The following is a 17,102-nucleotide window of genomic DNA, read 5'->3' as shown; positions in this document are numbered from 1 at the left end:
CAATTATTTAAATTGTCTGAATTTGATAATCTTTGTTTTTGTTTTTTTTAAAGCATTAGTTGTAAACAAGGAAACTGTTGATGTGCCACACCATATTTATTGCAATAAGGAGATGTGAAATAATGAGAAATGTATCTGTGCCCTGATATGGTTAGGTTTTGTGTCCCCACCCAAATCTCATCTTGAATTGTAATCCCTATAATCCCTCCGTTTCGAGGGAGAGACCAGGTGAAGGTAATTGAATCATGAGAGCAGTTTCCCCCATGCTGTTCTCATGGTAGAGAGTTCTCATTGAAATCTGATGGTTTTATAAGATGCTCTTCCCACTTCACTCAGCACTTCTCATTCCTGCTGCCTTGCAAAGAAGGTGCCTTGCTTCCCCTTCCTCCATGATTGTAAGTTTCCTGAGGCCTCCCCAGCCATGCTGAACTGTGAGTCAGCTAAACCTCTTTCCTTTATAAATTACCCAGTTTTGGGCAGTTCTTTATAGCAGTATGAAAACAGACTAATGACAATCGCTGACTCTGGTTCCTGAGACAGAGCTCCTAAAACCCTAGATAGGACTTCTGGGATAATCTTTTGTTCTAATCTTTGGTCTTTAACCTGGTTTCCTGACACAGAGCTCCTAAATCTCTTGGAATTTCCTAGGTGATAGGAGCATCGTTTGCTCTAATGAGGCAACTCTTGGTGGGCTCCTGGATGGGGGCTGGTCACCAGAAGGACCCAGCCATGATTAGAAGCTTAACACATTCAGCTCTACCCCCTATCCTCTCAGAAGGGGAGAGGGGCTCCAGGTTGAGTTAATAATCCATCATGCCTACAGGATGAAGCCTCCTCCATAAAAATCCCTAAACTGGCAGTAGCTGCCAAACTGGAATAGGAGAAGCTGGGCCTGGAGGAGCTGCGAGAGTTCTTGCCACTGTTGGTGTTGGCAAGTGGCAGGGAGCCAGGACTTGAGGGTTGGGGTGTGTTGTGATGCCAGAGCTGGCGGTGCAGAAGGTGGTGGTCTACCCCCTGTTGCTTCTCAGTGTGGTGGATCACTTCAGCTAATTTGGTGAGGTTGGAAACCAGAAGCATGTTGGTGTGCTATTGGGGTCATGGCAAAAGAAAATACTTGATATGTCCAAGAGTTTTGCAGTCCCTTTTTATGATGATGACTAAGTCCTTTTTTATGAAGATGACAAAGATGATCTGATTTTTAGACCAAGATTATTTGGAAAACATTTATGGATTGTTTAAGAAGGTAAATAAATGCCAGAGAAAGAATATTTGGGTGGCACCACACAGGCCATAAACTTTACAAGAATGCCATTGCCATCAATGAAGTAATGAAATGATGCTGCCCTAACTCTTGTTTTGGTCATTATTGATGTGAAACCCAAGGACCTGAGCCTGCCCACAGAAGCATATATTGTGGAAGAAGTTACAGAAACATATACAGTGGAAGAAGTTCATGTTGATAGAACTACAACCACAAAAACATTTGAGCATGTGACTGTGAAACTGGAGCAGAGGAAGCTGAGGAAGTCAGAGTCAAACACTTGTTATGAGACATCAAAAACACTACCATGGGTACTCTTTCCTAGCAGATTATTAACCAGGTCTATGCATGGCTTGAAGGGTAAAAGTAGCGACAGGCAAGCTACCCATAAACCATCAGATCATCTGCCTGCTGTAGGATGTCTTCAACCTGCTGCCAGATGTCAGCCCTGATGAGTTTGTCAAGGCCTTTCACCTGAAGACCGACAACCAAATGGAGGTGATATACTTGGCCTTGCTGATCTGTTTTTGGTTGCCCTGCACAGCCTCATCAACAACAAGATTGCTAACCCGGGTGCAGAGAAGAAAGACGGACAGGAAAAGAAGAGAGCAAAAAGGATAGAAAAAGGTGACAGAGAGAAAGACAAAGAAAACATAAACAGTGATGAAAGAAGAGAAAAAGGAGAAAAAGTAAAACATGTAGCTTTTAAAATTTATAAATTAACCTAATAAACTAAATCAGTGTGCTGCTAGAAGGTTCTTGCTTGCTTTTAGTGCTTTTTGAAAAGCTGTTCTATTGACAACCCTCTGCTTCTGGCCACCCTTGCTGTGGCATTACATGGAAGCAAATGGATAGAGGGACTGACTGATCTTGTACCTAATACTGCAGTTTCAATTGCTGTGAGTTGAGGATGTAATAGTCAGCTCTGGCTTCAGATTGTGTGAGAAAAATTAAGAGAAGTCAACATAACATTTTTGGTACTCATTCTTTACCTGTAAAACCAGGAGTTGAGTTTTTCCCCACCGTAAAAGACTCTTGGGGTCTATTTCTGGTAATTTACAAAATTGCTGAACAGAGTGCATGAATTCCACCCATTCTCTGCCTTTTAACACTTTTGAGTTCTGACCCTTTTGAACTCTGTTGAGAAAAACCACACCACATTTTGGATCTACGTGTAGTTCTGGCATTCTTAGGGCTTGGGATCCAGCTTTATATTTTGTTTACCTTCAAAGACACAATTAAATGGTTTGGTTAAAAAAAAAAAATCCCGTGAACTACCAGGTTCAGAGAGCTTCCAGGTTGCTAGACCCATGTAGCTGCTTGGTGGGGTGGCACACACAGAGAAGGCATGGAAGCTCCAGCCCCTTCCAACACATACTTGGTAATATCAAGTATTTTATAAAAAATGAGTAAAACATAAATATTTCCCTGAGTTCTGTGAGCTGTCCTAGCAAACTACACCTGAGGAGGGAGTTGTTGTGGGAACCCTCCTGATTTATAAGCCAGTTGGTCAGAAGTATAGGTGACAAACTGTTACTTGTAGTTGTTGTCTGAAGTAGGGGGCAGTCTTGTTTGATGAGCCTGCAACCTGTGGGAGTTGACTCTGACGCCAGATAGTGTCAGAATTGAATTGAATTATAGTACACCGAGTTGGTGTTCACTGGAGAATTGCGTGCTGTGTGGAGAAAACCCCACACACATCTGGGGTCAGAATTGTTGAGTGGAGTATATGAGAGTATAGTAGGAAACCCCACAACCTCCAGGTCAACCAACTACCTATAAATTGGGGGTTCCCATGACTCCTTCTTCAGGTTCAATTAATTTGCTAGAGTGGCTCATAGTACTCAGGGAAACATTTTACTTACATTTACCCATTTATTATGAAGGATAAATTAAAGGATACAAATGAACAGGTAGATGAAGAGGAGATACATAGAGTGAGGTTCAGGAAAGTCCCAAACAGGAGCCTCAGTCCCCATGGAGTTGGGTGTGCCACCCTCCTGGCATATAGATACAATTAAGTAGCTCAAGAACATAAAACTGATGGGTTCTAATAAAGCAAGGAATTAAGATTTTAGATTAAAGTAGCTTTGATGAAAAGTGAATTCCATAAGACACAGAAGAACCTTGGTGCTTATATCTGCAATTCAGCTGGTGTTTTCTCTTCTCCAGTTTTTAGACTCTTTGAAGTAGCTTTTGCTCTTGCCAGTAGAGTGTCTGAGCACTGCTTACCCTGAGCAGATGAGGAGTTTGCTCCAAATCCAGGATGGTAAATTAAGGAGATTATCAAACATTACCAAACAAATCTCTTGTGCGGTATCTTCTATCTTTATGAGAAATTAGGTACAGCATTTAGTTCACTTTTTTTTTCTGTCTTGTAAGTTCTTGATAAAGTGTTTTGACATGTTTGTTAGGCAAGTATGTAAGGTTTTTGTTTGTTTGTTTGTTTGTTTTTTCCTTTATGAGATAATAAACTAGTTTGTGACATCAGCCTCAAAGTACCTGACTGTATGAGACGGATACCAAACCAAACTGTTTTTCTTGCTCTGAAACTCATCACAACACACTTCTGACACCAGGCAATCAGATGCACCCCATCTCCGATGTATACATGTGACCTTTGTATCTCTCTTTTTTCACTTAGCATAATGTTTTTGAGGTTTATCCACATTTTAGCATATATCAATACTTCATTCCTTTTCGTGGCTGAATAAGATTCCATTACACACACACATATATACACACCACATTTTGTTTATTCATTCATCTCTTGATGGACATTTGGGTTCTTTCCACTTTTTGACTGTTATAAGTAGTATTGCTCTTTGTGTATAAATATTTGCATTCTTATAATTATTTTCCATTTTGGGGGTCATATACCTAGGAGTAGAATTCCTGGGTGAGATTCTAATTCTCAGAAGCTACACTATTTTACATTTCCACTAACAATATACAACAGTTCCAACTTCTCTTCATCTTGGACAACACTTGTTATTTTCCCTTTTTTGGTTTTGGTTAGTTATTGCCATCCTGATGAGTACGAAATTGTATCTCATTGTGATTTCAATTTGTATTTCTCTAATATTAATTAGGGAAGAGGTTGAACTTCTTTTCATGTGCTATTTGGCCATTTGTATATCTTCTGGAGAAATGTCTATTCAAGCCCTTTGCTCATTTTTAGTGGGTTGGCTTTCTTTCTGTTATTAGAATTCTTTATGAGGAATTTGGCCTCAGGCCAAAATCTTACGTGATGTTTGAGCCCACTATGGACAATTACAAGGCTTTATCTGACAAACTCAATGGCGGAAGCTGCTTTCCTCATACCTAAGGAAATGTTGACCTAAAAGGAAGAGTTGAGGCACAAAATATAATTTAAAGAGTTTACTTGAGCCAGAGTGAAGACAGCTGCCCCTGGTGTGTGTTAAAGTTGCCTTGGGGAGTGTACCCTCAGCCCTTGTTACAAGCAAATTTTTAAAGGGAGAGAGAACAAGGAGTGGGCTAATACAAAGTTATTTGACAGGAATTCTCAATAGTTGACAGAGATATCATTGTTCAGTGATTGGCTATACATTGTTGAATTAGAGGGTATGAGTTAGGGTGTCCAGCATATGGCAGTTATGGCTTCTTCTTGTCAGCCTAGAGCCCACATAGCAAGTGTCTTCAAGAGATAATTATTTAGCTCAAGGGGGAGTGATGTGACTGCTGTTTCATTCCAGTGCCTCTCTGGACCTGATAATTTAAACAGGCTTGCATTCCTCAAATAAGTGTCTTTTTTTTTTTTTTTTTCCATGCCAGTGTATGCTGTTTTCTGGAGGTACATACTGGCAGTGACTGAGACTCCCTGCAGCCACACTCACACACAGCTGTATTCCTAGCTCAGGTGACTCTGTTTGGAGGCCTCCTTATGAGGAGATGGGGGAGTTGGCTGAGGCACTTCCCAGGTACCTCCACTGAGGCTTCCTTTTGGAAGCTTTGACTAAGGTATTTCTGTCTTATCTGACTCAGTATTTTTCTGCTTCTAGCCCTTCCTCCTCTTCCTCCCCGCGGGCCCCTGGGTTCATGAAGATGCAGAGAGGCAGCAGCCTTCTTCAGGGCTTCTCAGCAGTGAGACAGTGTGCTCCACCCCGACAACCCGGCAGTGCATATTTATCTCACCCTTTCCTAGGGAAGTAATGAAACACTGGAGAACTAGCACCTCTCATTTTGCCCCTTGCTTATACTGTGGCAAGAAGTGAATAAAAACTTGATGGTTACTTTTAATTTGCCTTGTCCTTATTAACCACATCAACACCTGGCGGTTCAACATGTTATATATTCTGGATATTAGACCCTTATCAGATATATAATTTGCACATATTTTCTCCCACTCTGTAAGTTGTCTTCACTTTTTGGTAGTATCCTTTGGTGCACAAAAGTTTTTAATTTCGATTATTTATGTATTTTTTTCTTGCATTGCCCATGCTTTTAAGACTACCTAAGAATCCATTGCCAAACCTAAGGTTATGAAGATTTATCCCAGTGTTTTCTTCTAACATTTTTATAGTTTTAGCTCTTACAGTTAGGCCATTGATCCATTTTGAGTTAATTTTTGTATATGATGTAAGGTAAGGGGTCCAGCTTCATTCATGCATTCATCCATCCATATACATGTATGTGGATATCAGGTTTTCCTAATAGTATTATTGTTGAAGAGACCATTCTTTCTCCATTGAATGGTCTTAGCATCCTTGATGAAAATCAGTTGACCATATATGTGAGGGTTTACTTCAGAACTTTTAGTTCTGATTCATTGGATGTCTGTCTGTCTGCTCATACCAAACTATTTTGGTAATAGTTGCTTTGTAGTGAGTTTTGAAATTGACAAGTGTAAGTCCTCTAACATTTTCCTTTTTCAAGGTTTTGTTATTTGGGATGCCTTGCAATTCTATCTGAATTTTAGGATCAGCTTTTCTGTTTCTACAAAAAAGGTTGTTGGGATTTTGATAGAAATTGCATTGACAATGTAGATCAGTTTGGGGAGTATTACCATCTTACTAAATATTACAGTCCATTAACATAGGATGCTTTTTCTCTTATTTAGATATTCTTCAATTTCCTTCAGCAGTGGTTTTTGTTTTTGTTTTTGAGACAGAGTCTCACTCTGTCGCCCAGACTGGATTGCAGTGGTGCGATCTCGGCTCACTGCAACCTCTGCCTCTTGGGTTCAAGCAATTTTCCTGCCTTAGCCTCCTGAGTAGCTGGGATTACAGGTGCACGCCACCAGGCCCGGCTAATTTTTGTATGTTTTTAGTAGAGACGGGGTTTCACCATGTTGGCCAGGCTGGTCTTGAACTCCTGACCTTGTGATCTGCCCGCCTCAGCCTCCCAAAGTGCTGGGATTACAGGCATGAGCCACCGCATATGGGCAGTGTACAGGTCTTATACCTCTTTGATTAAATTGATTCCCGAGTATTTTATTATTTTTGATGCTATCATAAGTGGAATTATTTCCTTTTCTGCTTGTTCATTGCTAATGTATAGAAATACAATTGATTTTGTGTGTTGATCTTTTACATTGCAACTTTGCTGAATTAGTTTATTAGATCTAACAGTTATTTTGTGACTTCTTTAGGATCTACAAATAGAAATTATTCTGTTTCTTTGTTTCCAGTTTGGATCTCTTTTATTTCTTATTCATGCCTAATTGCTCTGGCTAGAACTTCTAGTACAATGTTGAATAGTACAAAGTTGTACAAAATGGTACAAAGTTGAATAGTGAAAGAAGCCTTCCTTATCGTGTTCTTGATCTGAGGAGGAAAGCATTCATTCTTTTACCATTGATGTTAGCTATTATATACTGCTTTTATATTTGTATTTTATATATTACATTGTATTTCATTTTTCTTTTATTTGACGTACACATTGCAAATGTAGAAATTTGCGATAGAAAATTCAGAAAAATAGAAAAATTCAGAGGGTTGTAAAACACATATCCATTATAGAGCTCATTCTTGGATTTTGGAAAAATTGCATCCAGCACTGGAATTAGGTCATGTAAATTCACTAGTACCATGCCACTTTGACCAAATTGGTTATGCGAAAGGAATCACAAAACTGTGTGGAATTATTTTTAAATTGTATGATAAAATTTCCAGTTATTTTGACCCGAGATTTGGTCAAAGCAAATTTGATACCATTAATAGGAAAATCTAGAGAAATAGTGGCTGTTATTTTGCAGAATCTCATGAATCGCAGAACCAGAAGCAACCTCCAGTTTTGAGCTCTGTTCTCGAAAGGATCAGGAATTGGAATAATTCCTCTTGGAAAAAAAGAAATAGGGACATAAAATATTTGTACTATCAGAGGAAGAAGGGAAAGAGAGTTTTTGTTTTAATTTAGGCAGACTCAGGTCAGATAGATGGTTTTTATAGGCCCAATGTAAAGGAAGAACTATCTAGCAGTGAACTGCGTCTTACAATAGTGAGTGTCCCATCACCAGGAGGGAAAAGCTGAGGTCAGATGACTCACTGGAGATGCTGCAGAAGACAAGCAGAGGTGTTAAGGTGCCCCTGCAGCCAATATTCTGTCATTCTACAGATTAACCACCAGGTAAAGGAACTTAAGAATGCCTATCACCATGATCTAATAAAAAGTATAGGCCAAGCAGACACTATGAAAAACAGCCAATACTTTTCTCAGCCAGTGATGACGGAACTTGCTACAGGAAGCAAAATCTGTAAGTGATAATCCATTGTCCAGAATACTAACTCACGTGAATTAAGAAACAAATGCCACTAGGAGGAAAAGAGAAGATAGAGCTCACCTCTTAATTACAAGGGGTGAGAGGAAGAAAAACATAAGACACAGAAATAGATTCAAAAGTCTAGTTACTGAAGGATATTTTTTTCACATGTGGAATAAATAAGGACAGGAATAGGGACGTACCCTTTTAGTTTGTTTCGTTTTTAAGTTTATAAGAAAACATTTATATCTCTGCTATTTTGAATCCCTTAAGAGTGTTTCAAAATCATTTTTTTGAGTAGTTGTGAAGAATTGGCAGCACCATAGCCCTATTTTTAAACTTTAAATGTAGAAAATGAGATTAGGGTTACACAAAGCCAAAAGTCAGATTTAAATTTTTTTTATTATTATTTTTAGGGAGCAGGTCATACTGTATTGCTTAGGCTGCTCTCAAACTCCTGGCCTTCATGATCCTCCTGCCTCAGCCTTCTGAGTTGCTAGGATTACAGATGTGAGCCACCCAAAAGTCAGGCTTTAATCAGTCTCAGAGAAACCACACATTGTCAAGAAGTGACATTATTCCAAATATGGTACATTTACTTTATTATTATTTACTTCGGTGTTGTCACTACTCCTTGTCCTGTCCCGAGTTCTGATTGTCCCCTCAGTTCTTCTTCCTTTGTACTCTCCATCAAGAGATCTGTCATGTGGGAGGGGCAGTGGGAGAGATAGCTAGTGGTTCTCTCCAACACCATGAATACGGCAGAGCTATCTCAGAAGCCAAGGAAGTAATGACAGTGTAACTGTTAAAATAAAAATGACTGCCAGTTTTGAATACTTAACATGCCAGATGCTATACTAGATGTTGGGTGCTCTTTGTGAACTTACATAGACCATCTCCCAGTAGATTAAAAGAGTTATTTACGGGATTGAATTCTTTGACACTTTGAATTCTAGATGCTAGATATAATGGATTGGTGTCCTACAATTTGGGATTCCACCATTTGTAGTCTCATGTTAGCTTTTGAGAGCCTGGCTGGCTTTGCCTGAAGTAAAATTGTGAAGTAGATATGGCACATATTAAGCACTCCCTGCTTCCCCACCCTTGGTTTAAGGTTACTAACATTCCTTTGGTAACTGCTAGGTAACTTGTCTCAGCAATATTTCTAAGAATTGAAACTCTGTCAACTTCCTTACCCCTCTCAAGTATCTGTTCCTTTCAGGAGGTACATCCTCTTAATATCCTCCAGTCTGCCTCTTCTTTACTCTCAAGCCAAATAAGAGAAAAATAAAAATATAATGGACTAATACTGGGATTTGAAATACATTCTTTGATATTTGAGGTAAAATACCATCAATTATGATTAGCACAAACAAATAACATAGGAAGATAAAAGCACTTAGTTGCACAAATTCTTACATAGCCAACATGAAGACAACCTTGGTGTGATTCCTAGAATTCTGGAATTAGGGCTTCTTCCGTGGTGGACCTGCCACCAACAGGCAAAGCTGGATGCCTAACATAGCCTTTTATATAATGGGCTTGGTTGAACAATCTAGTTCTACCTTACTCTCTGAAGGACCTCTCTTAGTAGGAAATGGGCTTATGTTAAGATGTTTTAATCCAAGGGGTAAGCCACACAGTTGGAATAGAATTTTTAATATATCCAAAGGAAATGAAATCAGTATGTCAAAAAGATATCTGCACTCCAGTGTTCATTGCAGCACTATTTACAATAGCCAAGATACAGAATCAACCTAAATGTCTATCAGTGAACGAATGGATAAAGAGAATGTGGGATATATACACAGTGGAATACTATTCACTCTTAAAAAAAGAAGAAAATCCTGTCATCTGGAACAACATGGATGAACCTAAAAGACATTAATAAACCAGGCACAGAAAGACAGATACCCACATGTTCTCACTGATATGTGGAATCTAAAAAAGTATGAGTAGAAAATAAAATGGTGGTTACCAGGGGCTAGGAGGATGGGGGGCTTTGAGGAGATGGTGGTGAAAGGACACAAAATTTCAGATAGGAGAAACGAGTTCGGAGATCTATTGTACAACATGGTGACTTTAGTTAATGACAATGTATTGTATTTTGAAAATCACTAAGAAAGTAGAGTTTGGCTAGATGCACTGGCTCATGCCTGCAATCCCAACACTTTTGGAGGCTAACGTGGGAGAATTGCTTGAGCCCAGGAATGAGACCAGACAGGGCAACATAGTGAGACCCTGTCTCTACCAAAAAAAAAAGCAAAACAAAACAAAACAAAATTAGATGTGGTGGTGTGTACCAGTGATCCCAGCTACTTGGGAGGCTAAGGTTAGAGGATCACTTGAGCCCAGGAGGTTGAGGCTATGGTGAGCTGTGATTGCACCACCGTACTCCAGCCTGGACAACAGGAGTGAGACCCTGTCTTTTAAAAATAATAACTAAGGCTGGGCGTGGTGGCTCACGCATGTAATCCTAGCACTTTGGGAGGCCATGGTAGGAGGATCACTTGGGCCCAAGAGTTCGAGGCCAGCCTGGGCAAGATGCTGAGACTCTATCTCTAAAAAAAGTTTTTTTAAAAATAGTAATTTTAAAAATGTAGATTTTACATGTCCTCGCCACAAAAATAAGTGTGTGGAATAATGCATATGTTATTTAGCTTGATTGAGCCATTCTACAATATATACCTAGTTCAGAATACCATGTTATACATAATATATATATATTTTTTATTTGTCAATTAAAATGTAAAATAAAATGAAAAAGAATTTTTATTTCTCTGACTAGCTGTCTTGCAATGATTTAACATTTTCTTTTTCTCCTAGGGAAAAGTTAACCATTGGATGCCGCCAGCTGGTTGAGATGGAATATACCATGCAGCAGTGCAATGCATCTGTTTATATGGAGGCCAAAAACAGGGGATGGTGTGAAGATATGCTCAACTATAGGATATAAGTACTGATTTGTAACTTTAAAGGAATTGCATTTGTCCTTAAGAATAACAGAGTAGTTTTCAATCTGGTCACTCTTTTGGGCCAAACCCAAGAGAATTTTAAGAAATGTTTCATAGGTATAAAAAGGTGATTGCCTATTACTGACAGTCTCATTGTAGCTCTAAAAAGCCTAATGTATCCACTGTGGAATAAACTCCATAGACTCAACTCTTCTGGAGTTCACAGTGCCTCCCTACCTCTATTCTTGATAGTGAGCCAGTATCTCTAAGGAAAGGAGAGCCGTATTTTTAGTCATCCTAGGGCAGGAGCCACTGTGGCATCTGAGGAAGACCCAGGGTACAGTATTAGCATTTCTTTCAACCCTAGGTATGGGCATGTGACCAGAGACACTGCCAAACCCTAAGAAATCATTAGGGCATGATCATGCTCACCATATTTCACAAATGAAATCTTAACGTGGGCTGTTTTTTATGATCAAACTGTCATCCATGTTGACCTGATGAAAATAACACCCTCCTTCACCTCCCTCAAGGTAATGAAAGTAGAAATTTGACTGAAGCTCCTACTTCCTTATACAGCCTTTCCTTCTGTGGGCTTGTCACTTTTCAGTACATTTCTAGTGGGGAAGAGCAGGGCGACCCCTCTGCTGAGTTTCTCCTTAAATGTGAAGCAAAATAAATTTATATAATGGAATTTGGTGGCAGTGACTGATGTTTGTCTCTAGCTAAAACCAACTGTTTAGTTGACTTTTTAGTTATAGGATAAGTTGGAAGTCCTTGTTTACTGGAATATATTATGCTTTTGTTAACACATTAGATTAAATAGAATTTGGTATTCTATTATAAATGTTTATTTTTTAAAGCAATAAATAACTTATTTTTGGTAAGATTTGGCTTTTTACTTCCAAATTGTTTCTGATATGTACATAAGGTATGATTATAAAAGTGACTGTCTGCAATAAAAGAGAACTTGTTCAGGATATTCACTAGTTGGTGTAGAACCTGTTAAGCTTTGGGTTTGCCAGATTAGGAGACCACACCACCAGCTGCACAGATGGGGCTCAAAGTGCTGTCAGAGATTATGAGCTTCTGGGCAAATGGAGAAGCTTTAAGAGGGCATCTCTGCTCTCTGCCTCTTTCCTTTTCTTTCCTGAGAAGCCAAATATACATTCATCTGTTGCCTGCTGACCCCCATGAAAAGAAGTTTTTTCAGACCCTTATCCTTCAACTTCTAGTTGTTATTGTTGGGTTTTTGTTTTTCCTTGTTCTGGTAACTCCTCTTTTTTTTTTTTTATCGCTTTAATATAGGTTAATCCTTTCCTTAAAATTTCTTTTCAGTCTTATCACATATTTACCCTTATGCCTACTTCAGTCTTATATAAAAAACTTTTTCAATATTATTGAGATGTGAAGATGTCCTTTTTTAACTTTCTAGTCTTTTTTATTCAAAAACAATGTTTTAAAATTTTTGTTTTAGCTTTTATTTCTTCCATTTGAAATCATTTGAAATGTCAGGTCTTGCTTTTTTTTGTTTGTTTTTCCCTCTCCCTTCTTTGTTGCTTTTTTTTTTTTTATGATCGTAAACTTTATTACTTTTCTATTTGTTGTCCTAATCATGTAATGCAGGGGTTGAGAGTTCCTTTACTGTTTTGCAACTTCCTTTTTTTTTTTGAGGCAGAGTCTCACTCTGTCACCCAGGCTGGAGCGTAGTGGCTCGATCTCGGCTCACTGCAACCTCCGCCTCTTGGATTCAAGCAGTTCTCATACCTCAGCTTCCCAAGTAGCTGGGATTACAGGCATGTACCAGTACGCCTGGCTAATTTTTTTTTGTATTTTTAGTAGACACAGGATCTCACCATGTTTGCCAAGCTGGTTTTGAACTCCTGACCTCAAGTTATCCACCTGCCTTGGCCTCCCAAAGTGCTGGGATTACAGGCATGAGCCACTACACTTGGCCTTTGAAACTTACTTTTACAAAAGATAGTTCATTTCTCTCCTGGGAAGACCAGCGAACATCCTCTGGTTTGGAGGGTCTCCAGCTCTCTCCATATTCTGAGCTAAGGAAAAGCTGGCTAAAGAATTGAAGTCTGTTGTGTCCCCACAGGGTCCTCTTGTTAAGACCTGCAGTGGTCAGTTGTGACTGCACAGACTAGAACTTCACAGATGGGTTAATCCCACTTTCACATTGTGGATCTTTGACTGTCACATGAAAGACCAGGTGACACAAGACAGATCTGAAGCTCTATTTCCTTGCTATTTTGAACATTATTTTAAGGGAGAACGAAAGTCCTTTCATTGTCAGTCCAGGTTTATTTAGATGGTGTCTTGGTCAGCTTTCAGAGCCTAGGTCACATTGTTCATATTCTTGACTTTTTGCTCTCTTAGCTAGCATGACAGGTTGGGATGAATTTCCCTCTTTCCTCAAAGTCTGGTGACTGCATCCAGTCTCTAAGGATGTGATGCTACCCATGGCCCTTTTCTGACTTCGAGATTGGACAGGCCAGTCACACTTCTATTTATTGGGTATATATAAAACCCACTCCAGTGAACAGAACTGAGCTCCATGAAGGCAGGAACTACACTGTGTGTAGTTGTCTCATAGTTGTGGTTAGTTAATATTTTTGACAAATTGACCTGCAGGCTCACCTACTCTAAAACAAAAGACATACTTTACCTTTGCCTACCAAAGTTTGACTTGAAAGCTTTTAAGTTTGTCTGGTCTGTCAGGTGAAAAGCCACTCAGTAAAGTCAAACAGTTACACCTCTTAGATCTTGGAATATGGCCCACAGAAATGGATTCTTCTGGAGCCAGAGTACCTCAAGATGTTGGCTTTCCTGAGGGTTTTAGTATTATATATACTTGTATTTTTAAAAATCCATCTCTGTATTCATGGAATTCTTTAATATCTTTGGCTGTTGTTAAAAGCAAGAATTGGCCACCCTGAGGGTTTGTAGACTAGTTTTGGCCTGTGACAGGAATCCTTTTTAATTCTAGCTTTGTTTATGAACTAGATGTAGTTTGTCTCAAATTAATTCTCGATGTTGAAAACACTGAGGACAGATTCTTGAGCAGAATTACCAGTTATAAGCCTGGAAGGTGAGGTGGTGGACACCCAAATCCGAGCTACTAGCTTGGTTCAGTCTTCTTAAAGCACAAACCATTTTCAACATCCTATTCTTTATTTCTAATGAGGTAAAATATGGACATGTTCTAGCCCTTCTTCTAAGCTTGATATTTTAAAGGTTTGGTACCACTTTGGTTAAGCTAGAAAAACAAAACTTTTTTTCCTTCGTAAGTGTAGAGTTCTGTGAGTTCTGTCAAACATGTAATCAATCATCAGCAGTCAAGATACTGAAGTCACACCACCCCTAAAAATTCCATGTCCCTTTGTAATTAACTCCCATTCCCAGCTCAGGAGGCCATTGATGTGTTTGCCTTCCCTGCAGTTTTTCCTATTCCTGAATGCTATATAAATGGAGACTGTTTTTTTAAGAGACAGGGTCTTGCTATGTTGCCCAAGTGCAGTGGCTGTTCAGACATTATAGCATACTACAGCCTGGAACTCCTGGGCTCAGGCAATCCTCTCACCTCAGCCTCCTGAGTAGCTGGGACTACAAGTGCATGCCACTATGCCCAGCTAATGGAGGCTTTTGAGTCTGGCTTTTTATTTAGCATGATGCTTGAGACTTATCCATATTATCAGTAGTTCATTATTTTATTCCCAAGAAGTATTGCATTGCCATGGATGTACAAATTTATTCATTCACCAGGTGGAAGGCTACTTCACTGAATTCAGTTTTTGGTGATTATGAATAAAGCTGCTATATTCACATACAGGTTTGTGTGAATATGTTCCTTCACTTGGGTAAATACCTATGAATGGGATTGCTTTGTCACAGATTATTAGAAAATGGATGGGTTGTTTTTTAAACTGCCTGTGCACCTTTGCAGTTCCTCCAGCAATGTATGAGTTCAAGTTGCTCGGCATCGTAAGCAGAATTTGGTATATTCAGTTTCAATAGGTGTATGCCATTTTGGTTTTAATTTACATTTTCTTAATGATTTATGATAGTATTTTCCTGTGTTCTTATGGCATCAACTTCTTTTGCAAAGTGTCTTCAAATATTTTACCCATTTAAAAATCGTTTTAACAGATCTCATCTTATTACCTTGCTGGACATTTCATCTCAGTAGTTTCATTACTCCAAGTTAGGTCTTTCTGTGTGCCTTTTTTTTCTGGCTAAAATTATGTTACTTCCTTTGGTCATCCTGAGCAAGTGTGTGGCCTCTATTCAGATATATGCCTCTGTTAAAGGCATTCCACACAGATCCAGCATAATGATTGAGTTTTGCTTCTCACCTTTGTTCTCTCCACCCAATAAGGTGTGGAGCTGTTAATAAAGTTCATTATTTTATTGGCCAAGATTATTGATGCTCATAGGTTGAAGAACCCATGACATTCACATGAGTTTGTATGTTCCTGTTTATAAACTCTACTTGTTGTTCAAAGTGTCATTAATATTCTTGAGAAACTGGCAGTTTTATTATGAAGGATATCTGCAATTCATAGCAATTACTCCTTTTTAACCTAGAGACACTGATTTAACTTAATAAAACCTGTTTATGGGATGAAACTTGTAGCTCAGTCTTACCAAGGATTTAAGGATTCATATATGAGTATTTTTCTTTCTCCTTTACACCTAGTTAATTAACCTTGTATCTTATGTCTCACTTGCTGACTCTTCAGATCTTTTTTTTTTTGGAACAAAAAGCAGCTGCATGTAAATTACGACAGCAACTGAATTTTCCATGAATCATATTCACTTTTCTGAAGGCAACTCTGCATGCAGTTACAGAAATGTCCTACTGGGGCTCCTCCTTTGCCTACTTCAATTTTAAGAATTCTGAGGTCAGGAGAAGTAATAGGGCACACACCTAATTTGTTAATTAAGCAAGGATTCTAATGATATATCACATACTCAAATCCTGGATTTTCCCTAAAATATGATTATTATATTGGGAATTTGAAAACATGTTGAGCAGTGGTAAAGTACATGACACACTAGAAGCCAAAAATCAGAACCCTACATTTAAAGTTCATAATAAAAGATCCACCCGAGTATAACCAATAATATTTGGTTTAGATATTTTATAGCTTTTCTACCTTTTTAGGAAATTTAGAGTGTTTTATTAAATTGACCAGAAGTGTGGTATTATCAATATTATTTTGAAACTATTCAAAAATTCCTACTGGTTAAAAAGCTTTTTTTTTTTTTTAAATTGTGCTGAGGCTATGCCATTTTCTCCCTCTCTGAAGAAAGTATGTACCTTTTAGATACAGATTAACAGTAACAAATGGCCACTGAGCACTGCTTTTTTTCCTTTATGGAAACTTCTCATGTTCATGCAGACTAGCTACAACAGCTTCTTAAAAAAGATACTTTTTGGCCACCAAACTACCTCTTTGGCATCCAAGGTAATGCAGGAAAACTTTGACCCAAAGTATTCCCATGTATTATTTGCATTAAGCATGTCACTTATGAAATGAGAAGTGATCTCAAGGATTTTAGTGCTGAATCCTCAACTAAAATTTTATTTCCTTGTGCTGAATAGAACACATACAGATCCATATTAAAAACAGTCATCATATTAGGCAAATTCAATCTGTCAATGTAGTTTTAGTCCAGAACCAAACCAGTGATAGTTAGGAATTACAGAGTTACCAACCAAACTGATTTCCTTTCCTGGTGGTTCTTTCTTTGTGTAACAGATGAGAGAAATAAAGTGGCAGAGTACCAGTGAACATTTGGAGAAAATACCTAATTATTTTCTTCCTAACCCAAGTTAGCCACTGAATAGTCATCTCAGAATAGTCATCTCATCCCAGTTGGCCCATTAGGTTCCTGTGTGCTTCATCTTCTGTGAGAAAAAAAAACCTTATATCATTCCTTATTTCAGATGTAAGATGCCAGGTGAGTTATTTTCCACAAATTTCTTAAGCTCATTACTGGAAAAAAATTTCTCAATACTTTTAGTAATGAATGAGTGTACAAGCAGCAATTGGATATTAATCCCATGGTGCAAGGATTTCCTGCAAAGTACCTTTAATGTGTTTAAATCAGCAGCAAGCATTAGGACATGCTATTTTGGCCCCATAAGTTAGGT

The 17,102-nt window shown here is 38.5% G+C and overlaps 1 protein-coding gene and 1 pseudogene across 28 annotated transcripts in view; both read left to right on the top strand.

The window, feature by feature from the left end:
* The window catches only part of SWT1 (SWT1 RNA endoribonuclease homolog), a 135,979-nt gene extending 124,156 nt beyond the window's left edge, over positions 1-11,823 (top strand). For 14 of the 28 annotated variants that reach the window (XM_054673589.2, XM_513044.8, XM_063794680.1 and 11 more), the window contains one exon: positions 10,809-11,823. In XM_054673589.2, coding sequence (XP_054529564.1) covers positions 10,809-10,938 — 130 coding nt within the window. In that variant the 3' untranslated portion in view covers positions 10,939-11,823. Of the gene's footprint in view, positions 1-5,283; positions 5,522-10,808 lie in introns of those variants that run through there. The other 14 variants (XM_054673609.1, XM_016934124.3, XM_063794669.1 and 11 more) reach the window with 1 other exon arrangement.
* On the top strand, positions 876-2,087 carry LOC134808518 (26S proteasome non-ATPase regulatory subunit 7-like; annotated as a pseudogene).
* Positions 11,824-17,102: the final 5,279 nt, after the last annotated feature.

Source organism: Pan troglodytes, chromosome 1 (genome assembly GCF_028858775.2).
Source record: "Pan troglodytes isolate AG18354 chromosome 1, NHGRI_mPanTro3-v2.0_pri, whole genome shotgun sequence".
Classification (NCBI taxonomy): domain Eukaryota; kingdom Metazoa; phylum Chordata; class Mammalia; order Primates; family Hominidae; genus Pan; species Pan troglodytes.
This window is presented reverse-complemented; position numbering and strand designations above follow the sequence as displayed.